This window comes from Cinclus cinclus, chromosome 16 (assembly GCF_963662255.1).
Source record: "Cinclus cinclus chromosome 16, bCinCin1.1, whole genome shotgun sequence".
In the NCBI taxonomy this organism is placed as follows: Eukaryota; Metazoa; Chordata; class Aves; order Passeriformes; family Cinclidae; genus Cinclus; species Cinclus cinclus.
The window spans coordinates 11,298,362-11,312,762 of NC_085061.1; the positions used below are offsets into that span (position 1 = coordinate 11,298,362).

Here is a 14,401-nt window from a genome sequence, read left to right on the forward strand (position 1 = left end):
CGGGCGCACGGAGGGCGGGGGCCGGAGCGGCCGGTGAGGGGCGGAGGGAGCTGTGCGGCGGGCGAGGACTACGACTCCCAGCGTGCCTTGCGGCCCGCAGGAAAGCACCGCCCCCGGGTGGGGGTCGCGGCGCTACGCTCGGGGGGCGGCGGGACCTGTCGGGGCTGAGGGTCCCGGAGGGTGCTGGGGGCGTTGTGGCGTGTTCCGGGATTCCCGTGGCTCCTTTCGTCCGGGGTCGCGATTTGTGCAAGGGAGGTGCGTGGCTCTGAGCCCTCACACGGAGGCTCCGTGCGCCCCTGAGCGTCCTTGCCCGCTCCCCTGCAGGCCCCGCTGTGAGGGGTTGGAGGATCCGGGCGTTCCCTGTGGGTATCAGAGCCCGCAGCTGAGCCAACCTAGGCAAAAGCCGCTTGTAGTTGCAGCTCTTAATGACCTGGCGGCACATGAAGCGAAGGTGGAGCCGGCAGGGAGCTGCTCGGCGCTGCGGACGATGTGCAGCCGTGGTTCGGCGTGGGACGGACAGCGGCAGGTGGGGCCTGCACCCCCACCCGGCCTCGGACTCCAGACCCACATCCCGACCCGGCCCACGGCCAGAGTCGCCGGGTTAAGAGGCACCTGCAAACCCTCCTAGCCCACGGAGATGGGCGCTGGGAGCAGTTCGTGTAGCACCTGCTCCCTCCCGGAGCCACGAGTGAAAACGGGGAGGGAGTCCCAAATGGGACCCAGCCCAGCTGGTCCAGCACACCCTGATGGGAAATCAGTGGTCGTTGTTGCAGCGAAAGTAGCATTATTTAAACCACAAATCTTGGAGGGGGATTACTGGCTGCTAAGTGAAGCATGACAATGGCTAAACAGGGAAAATGTTGTCTTTAGGCTGTTGGACCCTCCCCAAAGGGCACCCCAGGCTTTCTCTGTGGCCAGTTGAGTGCTGAAATGGCAAATGTTAATGAGACCTTCTGTCGGATAATGCAGGGACCAAAAGCTGTTGAAGAGCTTGGGCTTCCATTCATCCATCTCTGAGATGTGACTGTCAATTGTATCAACACATTTATTTGCAGACAGAGCTTTTCTAGAGGCTGCAGACACAGTTCTGCCACTGTTCTTTGGAGTGGGCCAGGGCAGGAGCAGCCCCATGCTTGCACATGCTCACAGATGGGATTCCTGGCATGGGGAAACTAAGGACTCCGTGCTCCAGCAGTGCCTGAGGAAAGCACAAAGCAGGTATCCCCAAAATTATAGGATCATAGAATATCCCAGCCCGGACCCACCAGGATCATGGAGTCTAACCGCTGGCCCTGCACAGGACATCCACAGGAATCCTGCCATGGCCAAGGGGGCTGCCTTGCCCATTGTAGGCCAAAACCTCTCAGGACCCACTGGGGGAGAATTTGGGCTTAAAAGAATCCACTGGCTCCAACATGGTGGGTGTTTCCAGTAAGATCTGTCACCAGCTATGGAGCATTAACTAGAGTGGGAGCTTGTGCACTTGGGGACATTCAGTGGCTGCACTGTGGTGTCACATGAGGTACTCAGGGGTCCAGGTCCTGGCTCCACAGGTCAAGCTTTTTTTTTTTTTTACCATACAAACCTTGCTTTCCTCCGGCTGCAAAGGTTTTCCCCCACCCACCACCACTTCCCAAATCTGACATAGGAGAGCATCAGCCACCTCTCACCACACCATGGACTTGCACAGCTCAGACCCAACCAGCCATAGATCAATGTGTGTCAGCCCAGACACGGCTCTGGATCTCTCTGAGAGTTCCCCTGGCACTGATCCTGAGCTGCCGTGGGATGCCCTGGAGGATGGGAGGTGGCCTGGAGCAGACCCAGCTGGCCAAGCACAGGGGTACACACCCAGGATTGGCAGGGACTGCAGGATGCACAAGAATTCCCCTTTCGTTCTGCCAGTGTTGGAACCAGCAACTCCTGCCTGAGGCACATCAGGTGAGAGAGAAAGGGTTTGCATGTTCCACCATCCCAGGATCTTCCACTCCTCGTTTCCCAGGACACCAAGCTTCCCTCTGTTCTCTGTTCCTTCTGCCATGACCTCCACTTCACACTGTCAAATGGTTCTTTCCTGGTACCTGCCCTCAAGCCTCCCAGCTGCAGCCTGAGCAACAGAGATCCTGATGGCTCTCAAAGGGCAGAACAGAAAGTCCTGATCCATCACTGTATTTGAGAGATCTTCCTTGAGCTGCTGCAATGAAAGGCTTTCTGGAGGAAGGCAGGTGCAAGGAAATGCAACCCTTGACTAAATATATCTATGTAAATATATAAGGGTGGGCCCAGAGAAGCTGTGGCTGTGCCATCCCTGTAAATGTCCAATACCAGGCTGGACAGGGCTTGGAGCAACCTGGGATAGTGGGAGGTGTCCCTGCCTATGGCAGGGGCAAGATGAGCACTGAAGCTCCTTCAACCCAAGGAACTTCAACCCAATCATTCCATGACTCTGTGATTACCTATGTGTGCATCTATCACTGAGCAGTGATATATTTTTAGCTGATAGGGATCTCCAAGTTATGCAGAAGATGTAGTCCTGTGTATAATACCTGTGTGTACAACACTGAGGGCATTTGAGGGAACAATATGGTAAAAACCCAGAAGAGTTTTGCTTTTGTTGTCAAGAGAACGCATCACCCATGTTTTTGGTATGAGGGAAATTGGATCTGATAACTTTGAGAGGTCCAGGAATGCCCCAGGGAAGACCCAGACTGTATTTGTGGAGGCACATGGTGGTTGCAGAGGCCCAGCAGCTGTCAGCAGTGCCCTGTCTGACACCAGGCTTGTGGTTCCTCCTGCTCACCCAGGGCCACATGCGATCACCTGAAGTGGGACAGCTGAGGGGATGGAGATGAATGGTCCTGCTGCAGGTGTGCCAGGACATGTTCAGTAGGCTCTGTTGTCTTTTTTTGGTGTGGTTGTGACCACTCAAACCTCTCCCTGCTTGAGGGAAAGGTATCCATTCTTTCTGCTCAGGGAAGATTATCTGTTCCAAAACCCCCAGGTAATCCCAGGGCTCCACACCTGTCCTTGGGACTAAGTCTGTGGCCTAGAATGGCCCCACATGATGGGGACATGGGGGACTGGGGTGTCTCTTGGCATGCTGGAGCTGTGGGAATGTTTGTGGCACTCTGAGGGTACTAGGAATTTCCTGTAGTCCTGCGGGAATTCTCACTAGGAGGAGAATTGTCAGCATTTCCTTAGGGGAATTTGAGAGTCCTGGGAGTATCAGGGCCCTCTTGGGGGAATCTGGGAGCTCTGGGAGTATCAGGCATTCCCCCTGGGTGTGTGGTGTCCCCAGAAGATGTTACAGTCCCCAGTTCCTCACAAGCATTGCCCAAGTGCGTGGGGACCTCAGAGATTTGGGGTACCCCAGCTGTCATCAGTAGGGTGGAGGTGTCAGGGCATCCCAGGGAGGGGAGGGCATCCCCATGTCACTGGCCACGGGGATGGGCTCACTGTGGCCTTTGGGCTCACCTTGGTGCAGGGGTGGTGACAGGGACCCCCAGGATCTTGGGAAGGACAAGTCTCATCCCCCTGCAGCCCATCAACACCCAGTCTCCCCCTTGAATCTTTACTGTGACAGTGCTCCCCAACAGCCCCTGCTCACTCTCCAGCCCCGCCCAGTGGACCCCAACCTTTCCCAGAGATGGCCCAAAGGATCCTACTGCCCCACCACTTCATTCCCCACTTGCTGTCCCACCCTGAGCCACTGCTTACCCAAGGAAAGAAAGGGACATGGGTGTAGCAAGGGTCTGGGCGTGGGGTCCACGGCCTACCTGATCTCCTTTGACTGCTGGACACTTGTCCCTGTGTTTGCCATGGCCCTGATGGTTCAAGTCCCTAGCAGAGCTATTCTGGGGGATCTGGCTGTCCCCAAACACAGGACAGGGGCTCTGACCTGTCCCCTGCTCCTCACACACACAGGCTGGGCTGGTCTCTCACAGTTTCATGAGGGGATTCAGTCACAGCTCCCCAGGTTACCCTTTGGATTGTTGGTTTAAACATTCCTATCCCCAAAGTAGCTACTAAAACACTTCAAATCATAAAATATGTCGAGTTGGAAGGGATCCACAGGGATCACTGCCTCCTTCAGCTCCCTGCTCTTTAAGAGACCAGTCTCCCTAGTACAAAGTGCCCTGGTATGTGGGGGCTGGAAGACTCCTCCTCAGAAAGGGTTGAAGGCAAAGGAAAGAGTGATAAAAAGGATTTTTGGCAGCAGTGCCTCTTCTGCCACCCTCCCTAATCACAGAGCTGGGATGACATAGGTAGAAGCTAAGTTTTCACTGGAAGTCTGTCAGAACAGGTTAGTAGAAAGGGTTTGGTAGAGTGGGAGAGGAGAACCAAGTATGTGTGAGGAGCTCAGCATGACTCTGCTCCCTGGAGCAGCCTGCTTCAAAATCCCTGGAATACAGAGTGTCTCTCTCCTCACTCCAAGGCCCACACTGTCCTCATTGAAAGGTGAGTAAGGGGGTTGGAGATCACCAGGATTCAGCAATATGAACTCCCCACATGAGGAGCACCTGGAATGACATGGACTAAGGAGACAGTAAATGACAGAGGAGCTGAGACAATGCAGAATAAAGACTCTTTTATGGAAGAGACAAAGCAGGTGCAGCTCTCACCATGTCCACCCAAGGATGAAATCAGCTGGCCATCAGTGGTGCTTGTGGAGCTTGTCTCTCAGGGGTGGCATGATCTCTCCAGTCTCTAAAATCCTGTCCCCCTGTGGGATGAGAGCGTGGTGAGCATTCCCTTATGGCACCCAGACTCCCCCTGCACAGCCCAGTCCTTCAGGGAATCTGCAACAGTCCCCACCCACTTCCAGGCAAGAATCTCACCACAACTTATTCAGAACACTCTCAGTCACTCAACATTCCCAGACCACTGGAATAACATCACAGCAAAATTACCTGGAGTCTGTACTTGCTTTACCCTTTGTTTCCACTACAGAAGTGCAGCCACACATTTTGAGCCCATTTTGTTTCAGAAATTACTTACAGCACTGCGCAATACCCTCCAGCAGTGATCAGTGAGTCCAAACCCACAGCCCAGAGCCTATGGAGAGCTGTGAAATCCCTCAAAAATCAGCCTGCTGCCCCAGCACCACTTGTTCCAGCTCCAGGCATAGTCTTGGCCTGCTGAGCTGACCTAACTCAATTGAAAAATTAGGCTGAAGACAGAGGCCAATAGCTCGACCCTCAGCGTGTTGCTTTGTGGTTGTTTGGGATGGAATATTTTATAGTTTTATTTTAGAGCATGATTAGAAAGTATTATGCCAAAAATGGGCAGCAGTCAGAAAGGGCAGAGCTGATCTTCTGTGGGAATATTTGCCCTCTGACTTGTTACACCAATCAGTAACAGCTCAGAGCAGCCTGAAAACAGAAAAGACCAAACATTGTGAAACTCTCTGCTTCATGAAACTTGTCCCAAGCTGAGGTGACACAACTCTTTTGGGGACACCTGGAACCAAGTCAGAACCAATATTCTCAGTGCTGACAATGAGGAGAAGCAGAGCCACTCCTGTGTGATTCCATGTGTTAATAACCACTAGGGCTTTGAACACCCATTCCCAAAAGGGAATGTTTGTATTTTCCACCCAGGATGGGCAGTGTTGGCCACGTTCTGACAGCGAGGTGCTACAGAGGAGGTAGCACTGAAACGGGACAAAATGAATGTGCCCAAACCCACTGTCCCTGTGCTGCCCTCAGGACCCAGCACATCCCTTGGGAAAGTTATCACTAGACATTTCTCAGGTGCTGCACAAACCTCCCTGGAAAGCCCTTCCAGTCTGTGTGACACAGCTGGATGGTAAGACAAGTGATAAGAGACTTACCGGGAATATCCGTGGGTTTGCCACAACCATACCGTGCGGAGATTTCTGGAAGCAGGGGAAGAAGAGAGGGAAAGAGTAAACAGAACAGTGTTACTTGGAGGAAGCAGAAAGGATTTTCAAAATGGGTACCACAACCCTTCCAGAATACAAACTGTGCTAAGCACAAGTCTTCTTAAATTTTCCACTGCTTAGAGAAATACTTGAGGCTACAACAGTCACATCTGCCAGGGAGGGCAGGACTGGCCCTTTTGCCTCCCCACACTAACAGCTGTTCTGGTTATTCCCAGGAATGATGTGCCTTGCTGTTTCTGCAGGGCAGGAGCAATTCAGACACAACTTTGCTGCTCACCTCACAGGAAAAGCTGGACATTGCCATAAATCATGAAATGGTTTTGGTTGGAAGGAATCTTAAACCTCCCACCCCCTGCCATGGGCAGGGACAACTTCCCCTATCCCCAATTGCTCCAAGCTCCATCTAACCTGGCCTTGGACACTTCGAGGGATCCAGGGGGATCAGCTTCTCTGAGCACCCTGTGCCAGGGCCTGCCCAACCTCCCAGGGAACAGTTCCTTGCCAGTATCACATCTAACCCTTCTCTCTGCCAATAGGAAGCCATTCCCCCTTCTCTCGATCCTTGTTTAAAGTTCCTCTCCAGTTCTTTTGGAGCCCCTTTAGGCCCTGGAAGGGGCCCTGAGGTGTCCCTGGAGCCTTCTCTTCTCCAGGTGAGCACTCCCAGCTCTCCCAGCCTGGCCCCAGAGCAGAGGGGTTCAAGCCCTTGAAGCATATCTGTGGCCTCCTCCTCTCCTCAGCAGCTCCACGTCCTGCTGCTGTTGGACCCCAGATCTGGAGACAGCTCTGCAGGTAGGGTCTCACAAGGTTGATTCTTTGTGATGAAGTATCACACAGAATTATATATAAGTGCTACCCCAGCAAGGAAACACAAGTGGTGAACACACCACGAGGAACACATCTGCAACCGCATGTAAGCAGCACATTCCCACACTCGCTGTAGGATCACCCCTCGCATCATTCCCCTCGGCTCTGGGCTTTTCCCAGCGTTGCCCTGCTCCTTCCCGAGCATTCCCTTTAACCTCCCGGGCCCCGCACGCACCCGAATGTGGTACTTCAGGCAGTAGGTGATGGCCCAGGCGGGGAGCAGCACCCGCACCATGACGAAGCGGCCGCTCTGGTAGAACTTGTGCACCTGAGGGCACAGGGACAGTCAGGCCGGGGCAGCGGCCCAGGAAAGGCCGCAAGGTGCCCGCGTCCCGCCGCTCACCTGCTGCCGCCAGGGATCCCCGGGCTGCAGGAAGCGATCCCAGAAGGCGGCCACGGGCCCGAGCTGCCGTGGCGGCAGGACGGGCTCCCGCGGGCTCAGCTCCTGGTCCCGCAGCCAGCGGCGCCGCAGGGCGCGGAGCTGCTGCACCCGCAGCTTCTCATCCTCCACAGGGCTGCTCATGGCGCCTGAGCCCGCCCGGTCCCGCTCGCTCCGGTCCGGTCCGGTGCGGTTCGGCCCCGCTCGGGCGCCGTGTCCTTCGCCGCGGGCGCGCGGCAGTGACGTCACGGGCGTGGAGTTATGACGTGTCCCGGCAAGAGCGCCGAGGCGGTGACGAGGCTGTGGCGGCTCTGCCGTGAGGGAACCTCAGGGAACCGGGAGTGTCTGGGGAAAGAACAGCATAGGGGTGATTCAGTTGTGGCCTCTTCTAGTACCTGCAGGGAAGTGACGGGAAAGATGGGGCGAGTTTATTTACAACAGCGTGGAGGGATAGGACACAGGGAATGGCTTCCCACTGCCACAGGACAGGGATGAATGGGATATTGGGAAGGAATTGTTCCCTGGGAGGGTGGGCAGGCCCTGGCACAAGGTGCCCAGAGAAGCTGCAACTGTCCCTGGATCCCTGGAAATTTCCAAGGCCAGGTTGTATGGGGCTTGGAGCAACCTGGGACAGTGGAAGGTGTCCCTGCCCAAGGCAGGGGGTGGGATGAAATGGTCCCTAACCACCTTTCCCAGCAAAACCATTCCATGATTCCACTGATTCCATTATTCCAATATTCTGTGAATCCGTGATTCCATAATTACAATGTTTCCGTGATTCTTATGATCCAGTGATTCCATGTTTCCCCGATTCCAGTGTTCCGTCATCTCGATGCTTCGCTGATCCAAACGGTTCCCTGTTCTCGGTGTTTGTTTTCCCGTTCCCACCATTCCCACGCCGTCGCTCCCCGGTTCAGTCCCAGCCCGGTCCGGCCGCCGCTGGCGGGTGGCGCCCCCTTCCGGCCGGGGCAGCTCACTCGGGAGAGCCGCGGGGCGTCCCGGGGATCGCGAGTTCGATCCCCGCTCCGGCGTTCCCTGTTTCGCGGTGCCGCTCCGCCCTCTGGGCTGCTCCTCCTCCGGGGACTGCGCCAGGCGAGGCCGGGGACTCGCGGCCTGCCCGGCCGTGCGCTGTGGAGCTATGGCCGAGCCGCCGCCGGGGCTGACGCTGCGCTTCCAGCGCCGGTTCCTGGCGGTGCGGCCGCTCCGCTCGCTGCCCTGGCCGGTACGGGGGGCCCTGGAGGGGGCGAGGCGGTCCCGCGGCGTTGTTTGTTTGTTTATTTATTTATTTATTTATTTATCCTCTTTTAGGAACTCGAACAAAGCCTGCGGACCACACCGGACTCCGCCCTGCTGGCGGATATTCTGCACAAGGTGAGGGACAGCTCGGAGTCACCCCCGTGCCACCTGCGGATGGTGCCAGCCCTTGTCCTAAAGCCGCCGGAATGGCTCAGAAATACGGAGATCGGTGAGCCGGTGTCGCAGTGTTTCGTTAGGCAGTGCAGAACTAAAGATTTCCTTCTCTGCCTTGGAATTTGGGTGTTCTTAGACCAAAATCGAGACCCGCGTGCCAGACCACGGTTGTGGTGAATGGCACAGTCAGCGCAGCCCCTCCTGGATGTTCGGGATTACAGGGAATGGTGGTGCCTAAACTGTCCCTGTGGATGGAGATCACAAGTCAGGCAGCCAGCCCAAATGGAAAGAAGGAAGAGAAGGGCAAAAGAAGGAGGAGAGTAAATTGAATTATTTCCACTCCACTTTCCTCTTTACTCTATTGAAAAATAAGAAAGTTTTTTGTTGCCACAAAAAGTAAGAAATTTGTGCCACAGATCTGTAAATCCTGCCAGAAATAATCCCATTTCAATTTCTGGCTTAGCATCTCTTGTACAGACTAAGTTCTAATGCATTTCATGCTACCCAGACCCCATTAATGGTTCTTCTCTGGTCCTTAGTGTGTTTCCTAAACCCTGCCCCAGGTAATTGGTTTCTGTGGCTGTTCTCATTGTAGACAATTCTTCACCCTCTGTGTGTGAAATATCCCCCTTCGGCCAAGTACAGGAGGTGCTTCCTCACTGAGCTCATCAAAAAGGTACCTCTTGCTTTTCGGCTTATTTTCCACTTGTTTTTCTTTTTTTTTTTTTTTTTCCCCTTGAAAATATCTCATGTAATAGCCAACCACAACATTCAGTGTAAATACACTGTACTAGAACAGGGCTTGGAGTGCAATTGTTTTCTGTTTCATGACAACATCATGCTCAAAGCTGCCCTGTTCTCCTCCCCACAGCTTGAATCCACAGCAGCTGAACCCCTCGATGAACTATATGAGGCACTGGCAGATGTTTTAAAAGAAGAAGAATCTACTCAGTGTTACAAAAACTACTTACTGGTAAGAACTGACACTGCACTGTTCTAAACCACATTTACTCACCAAATTAAGCAATAATTTAAAAGCAGTCACCCTGAAGCTTGGAGTGCTTCCCTCCTTTTCCCTGGTCCTTTGTAAGCTCTAAATTCATGGCCTATGCTGATCCATCTTTGCCTTCCCATGTCCTGCAGCCCACAGGGGACTGTGTGAGCCTGTCTGAGAGCACAGCGCTGATCTCCGGAGGCACCACGGGGCTCGTCACCTGGGAGGCTGCTCTGCTGCTGGCCCAGTGGGCACTGCAGAACCCTGCTGTGTTCAGGGACAGGTATGGCAGCAGCAGGAGGAATGAGGACAGAGGTGTTCATTCCTGCAGGATCACAGAATGGTTTGTGTGGGAAGGGACATCATTCCATGGGCAGGGTCACCTTCTGTCCCAGACTTCTCCAAGCTCCATCCAGCCTGGCCTTGGACACTTCCAGGGATCCAGGGACAGTTGCAGCTTCTCTGGGCACCCTGTGCCAGGGCCTGCCCACCCTCCAAGGGAACAATCCCTTCCCAATATCCCATCCATCCCTGCCCTCTGGCACTGGGAAGCCATTCCCTGTGTCCTGTCCCTCCATCCCTTGTCCCCAGTCCCTCTCCAGCTCTCCTGGAGCCCCTTTAGGCCCTGGCAGGGGCTCTGAGGTGTCCCTGGAGCCTTCTCTTCTCCAGGTGAGCACACCCAGCTCTGCCAGCCTGGCTCCAGAGCAGAGGGGCTCCAACCCTCTGATAGTGTGAGCTACACAACTGCAACTTAATACTAGAAATGTTTAATAACAGACTATACACACAAAATAACTGAAATTATACCCTTTTGCTGCTGCATAATTGCTGCTCTTGTCTGTTCTGCCAAACTCTAACCCAGGAAAGGACCGGTCAAGACATGGTTTAGGATCAAACCCTTGCACTGTGCAGTCTGACCTGCTCTGGGAGGTCAGTTGTTCAGTTTTCAGTAATTTAACTATCGACTGTGAATCCATTATGGGATTCACCAAGGATTAACAATATTGGGTTATTAGTGGGCACCTCTGATCACATAATTTCTACTTTATTTATAAGCAGTCAAGACAAGCAAGAACTTTTGAGGAAAGACAATATAATAATAATTAAGCTCACGATGGAAGGAACTGTCCTGCTTAGTGTCTGTTTTTCTCCACTGACTAAAAACTGGAGAGCCAGCTCAGGTGGAAACAGCTGTGCTGCAGATGGCTAAAGCCAGGTGGGAATGCTTTGTGCCTTACAGAAATCAGCATTTCAGCTGATTTATTTTATGCTGACAATTCCACCCTCACTTATTCCCAACTCTTCATTTGCTTGGGGCAAAGGTTAGATTGTGGGTGGTTCACTTAAAAATTATTGTAATTATCTGGAACTGATTTTACCTTGAATTATATTTAGTATGTTTTGATTTCCAACTCAATCCTGATAGTACTTTTTACTCCATTACCCTCAGGACAGTCCTGGAATTAGGGAGTGGGATTGGTTTCACTGGAATTGCCATCTGCAAGACCTGCCAACCCAGGACATTCATATTTAGTGACTGCCACCCCCGTGTTCTCAGACAGCTGGGAGAAAACATCAAGCTAAATGGCTTCATCCCAGAGCCTGACGTGACCTGGAGCATCCAAACAGAGTCCCAAGGACAGGAGGTGGAAGGAGAGAACTGCCAAAAACCAAAAGTGATTGTTGCTGAGCTTGACTGGGGCTCAGTGACAGAAGAACAGCTGCTGGGTCTCGGAGCTGACGTTGTCATTGCAGCAGGTACCACACGGGGAGCAGGGATGGGCAGGACTCAGCAACCCTGGCAGCCTCTTGAGGAATAACAATACCAAAAACCAACTACAGACTTTTTTTTTGACTTGTCTGTGTATAAATTCAGAGAGACTTTTGTAAAAAATCCAATCATAGAAAATCTAGTGCCAGTAGGATGATAGTGGTGATACCTAGTGAGAGCAGAATGTCTCAGCTGTGGGTCTTAGACCCTGATTTGGAGTTTTGCAAAGAAAAACCTGAGAATCCAGGTGCAAGGATGGCATCCAAGGTATCACAGGATGCAGTAAATGGGAATTCTATAAAATGAAGTCACTGCGTGGTACCTAATGCCAATGACACTGCTCAGTGCCCAGCCAGCCCCAGCTGGACTCTGAAGGCAAGAACTGAGGGGCGTTGACATCTCTCTGCTATTTGTTGTTACTCATTGCAGCAGGATGTGCCCTTATCACACTGCAGCATGAGTAACTGCTGTGCTGCACACACCTGGACACCTCTGTGTAGGAAGCAAGCCCCTCTGAGCATCAGTACTCCGCTGCCCTTGGTGTTCACTGACCTCTCACCACCATTTCTGCTCTCCAGGGAAGGACTCCAGATGAAAACTTCTGCAAGTCCTTGGCATCATCCTCTAAACCACTTATTTCTGACAAAGCAGGTTTGTTTTGCCAAGGGCAGTGGGAATAGAGCAGCAGCACTCAGTGGTTCTGCTGCCTCCCTTAGGATGGCCTTAAATAAAATATCTAACAATACATTTACAAAAAGGAGCACTGAGTTTTAGTGATGAGGGCATAGCCCACAAAATATCAATGGTTTCCTGCACTGTGATGATTGTATTTCTGCTTTTCTGTTTTTATTCTGGGTTTTGCTCAATTCTCAATAAATATTGTATGTATTTGTTTGTTTGTTTTTTTTTGTAGATGTGGTGTATGATCCTGAGATAATTTTAGCCCTCATTGGGTTGCTACAGAAGCTCTCCACCTGCAGAGCAGACAGGAGAGCTCCTGAGGTGTTCATTGCCTCCACAGTCCGGAATCCAGACACGTACCAGCTGTTCCAGGCTGAGCTGGGTGGGTGCCTGTTCCATCCAGCATTCAATAGTTTTGCCTTTTTGCCTCTTTCCCCATTACTTGTTCTCTGCTAGAGAGGAGCAGGAGCATTGTCCGAGAGCAGAATCTTATCCTAGAGCTGGATTTAAGAGCAGTAGCTTTTGCACATGGATTTCATCAGGAGCTTGGAACTCACCTTTAGGTACATCCTGGCTATCACAGCTTACATCTGTGAAAGATGATTTATAAGTCTGGTGCAAGTAGGAAAGTAAAATAAGGTTTAAGCTTAAAGGAGGGAGCCATCAGTGCTGCACTGTCACAGTGATAACACCTCAACCCTTTATCTTATCTTACCTGTTCTTTGAGGGTTAAAACCCCCAACTAGAGATTAAATGAGGGATTTGGGGATTTTTCTTCATATACACTTCTAAAGCCTATCTTTTGGAGTCTTTGCTGTTCAGCTGGTGTTCACCAACTAGACCTGATGATCCTTGTGGGTTCCTTCAGCTCAGGATATTCTGTGAAATTCTGGTTAGTTCATGAAGTGACACTGAGTGCTCAGCAGAGGCATTAATGGGATTTAAAAAAAAAAACACTAATAAGCATTTGTCTGTCAATCACAGCATGCTAAAGATCTCTTCTTACAGAACTTGTCAAGCAACTTTTGCTCTTTGTTTTATTAAACATAAATATGACTGCCAGTGTTTCTCTTCACAGATAAAGCTGGGATCAGGTGGCAGACTATTCCAGCCCACAGCAGCTGTAATTTTCTCTATGATGTGCAGCCAGACGTAACTGTTCTACAAATATTTGTATAGGCTTGGCTTGGCAAACAGAACTGGAATTTTGAGACCAACAGGAGCTGTCTCAGCCTTTTAAGATTGTCCTGAATTCTGGAAACGAGGCTCTGAGGATGCAACTGTACACATGGACACCTGGAGTCCTTCCTTCCTGTAATTCCCAGAATGGATCCAAGCCTGCTACTGCCCCTGGGAAGTGACTGAACCTCAGGCAACAGAAACCAAAAAGCCCCAATCACACTTCACTTGGATTCTGTAGAAGACAACAGAATTCAAGTGGGGTTCTTTTTTCCCAACTGTGATTTTTAAGTACTGGGAGCAACCTGAAGGATCACAGGATGAGGATCTCACACAGGCAACAGAGCAAAACAATGTTTCAAAGTAATCAATGGGTGTTGATACTAAAAGCAGCTGTAGTAGTCTACTCTGGTCTTTTAGGTCTGTATATACTTGCAGTTTGGGTTAGTTTAAAAACCCCCAATGAAACAGTGACCAATACCTGTAGTTGTGTCCCAGGATGCCTCTGCTGTAAATCAGGTGCATCTTTACTCTGCAATGATGACAAGTCAGAGTTGATGTCCCTTTCCCTCACATAAGGACTGCCACTTCCACAGTGGCTGCTGGGAATGTGTCCCCTCAGGCAGGGCTGGGCATGAAAAAGGAATCACTCTGCATGGCAGTGCTCCAGGTATCCTGCAAAGAGCAAGGACTGAGCTCCCCTGCTCTGAAACTTCCCATCATCCATTAATCATTCTCCTGTCGGGCAGCACTGGTCCTGAAGCAGAAAAATCAAAGTGCTGCTCATTCTTCTCTTTTGACTTAATTTTCTCTATTAAAAACTACTTGAAATGAAAAAAACTTCAGCCTCCTCCTTCTATTGCAATGGAGAGAAAACTCAGGATACCTAATTTAAAACCTGAAGAATCTTCTTCATATTAAAGGAGACTGATGGGATTAAGCAGAAATAACCCCAGCCCAGATTTTGGTTCCCTGTCCCCAAAAAGAACTCAAAGGTGTTATTTCTAGAGTAAACACAAACTGGCAGCCTACACAGGAGCTCCTTTATCTCCTCTTACACAAAATTCAAGTCATAGGTTCTGTACAGAACTAATTTTGGATCTAAAAAGTTCTATTATAGGAAGAGGAAACGTCTCTAAAGCTTTTGGCATTACTGTTTAATTACAGAAGTGCCTAATTTACCTCCATGTGCACAGGAATGACCAAAACTCTTGAAAG

General features: G+C 51.4%; 2 protein-coding genes across 5 annotated transcripts; one reads left to right on the forward strand and one right to left on the reverse strand.

Annotated features, from left to right (window-relative positions):
- Positions 1-4,573: 4,573 nt before the first annotated feature.
- NDUFB6 (NADH:ubiquinone oxidoreductase subunit B6) lies at positions 4,574-7,372 on the reverse strand. Of its 3 annotated transcripts, XM_062503509.1 has the most exons (4): positions 7,113-7,372; positions 6,945-7,037; positions 5,834-5,878; positions 4,574-4,723 (listed from the first exon to the last, which is right to left on the reverse strand). In XM_062503509.1, the coding sequence occupies exons 1-4, from the start codon at positions 7,290-7,292 to the stop codon at positions 4,655-4,657; spliced, it is 387 nt and encodes a 128-aa protein (XP_062359493.1). In that variant the 5' UTR covers positions 7,293-7,372; the 3' UTR covers positions 4,574-4,654. The 3 variants fall into 3 exon arrangements, with proteins under 3 accessions (XP_062359493.1, XP_062359495.1, XP_062359494.1); XM_062503511.1 differs by lacking the exon at positions 6,945-7,037; XM_062503510.1 differs by lacking the exon at positions 5,834-5,878.
- Positions 7,373-8,286: 914 nt separating this feature from the next.
- Positions 8,287-14,017, forward strand: EEF2KMT (eukaryotic elongation factor 2 lysine methyltransferase). 2 transcript variants are annotated; one of them, XM_062503318.1, is made up of 8 exons: positions 8,287-8,370; positions 8,457-8,519; positions 9,154-9,234; positions 9,430-9,531; positions 9,702-9,835; positions 11,003-11,310; positions 12,237-12,386; positions 13,083-14,017. In XM_062503318.1, exons 1-8 carry the CDS (start codon positions 8,287-8,289, stop codon positions 13,181-13,183), a joined length of 1,023 nt encoding a protein of 340 aa, XP_062359302.1. In that variant the 3' UTR covers positions 13,184-14,017. The 2 variants fall into 2 exon arrangements, with proteins under 2 accessions (XP_062359302.1, XP_062359303.1); XM_062503319.1 differs by having other exon boundaries at positions 8,289-8,370; positions 8,457-8,613; positions 9,154-9,531.
- The last annotated feature ends 384 nt before the right edge of the window (positions 14,018-14,401 follow it).

Bases quoted from the DNA above. Each gene is read 5' to 3' on its own strand.
- EEF2KMT (XM_062503318.1), top strand. From the start codon at position 8,287: ATGGCCGAGCCGCCGCCGGGGCTGACGCTGCGCTTCCAGCGCCGGTTC. The intron at 9,532-9,701 runs GTAAGAACTGAC...CATGTCCTGCAG, and splicing joins GTTACAAAAACTACTTACTG to CCCACAGGGGACTGTGTGAG. The intron at 12,387-13,082 runs GTGGGTGCCTGT...TTCTCTTCACAG, and splicing joins GCTGTTCCAGGCTGAGCTGG to ATAAAGCTGGGATCAGGTGG.
- NDUFB6 (XM_062503509.1), bottom strand. From the start codon at position 7,292: ATGAGCAGCCCTGTGGAGGATGAGAAGCTGCGGGTGCAGCAGCTCCGC. The intron at 7,038-7,112 runs GTGAGCGGCGGG...CTGTGCCCTCAG, and splicing joins GGGATCCCTGGCGGCAGCAG to GTGCACAAGTTCTACCAGAG. The intron at 5,879-6,944 runs GTGCGTGCGGGG...CCCTGCTTCCAG, and splicing joins GCCTGAAGTACCACATTCGG to AAATCTCCGCACGGTATGGT.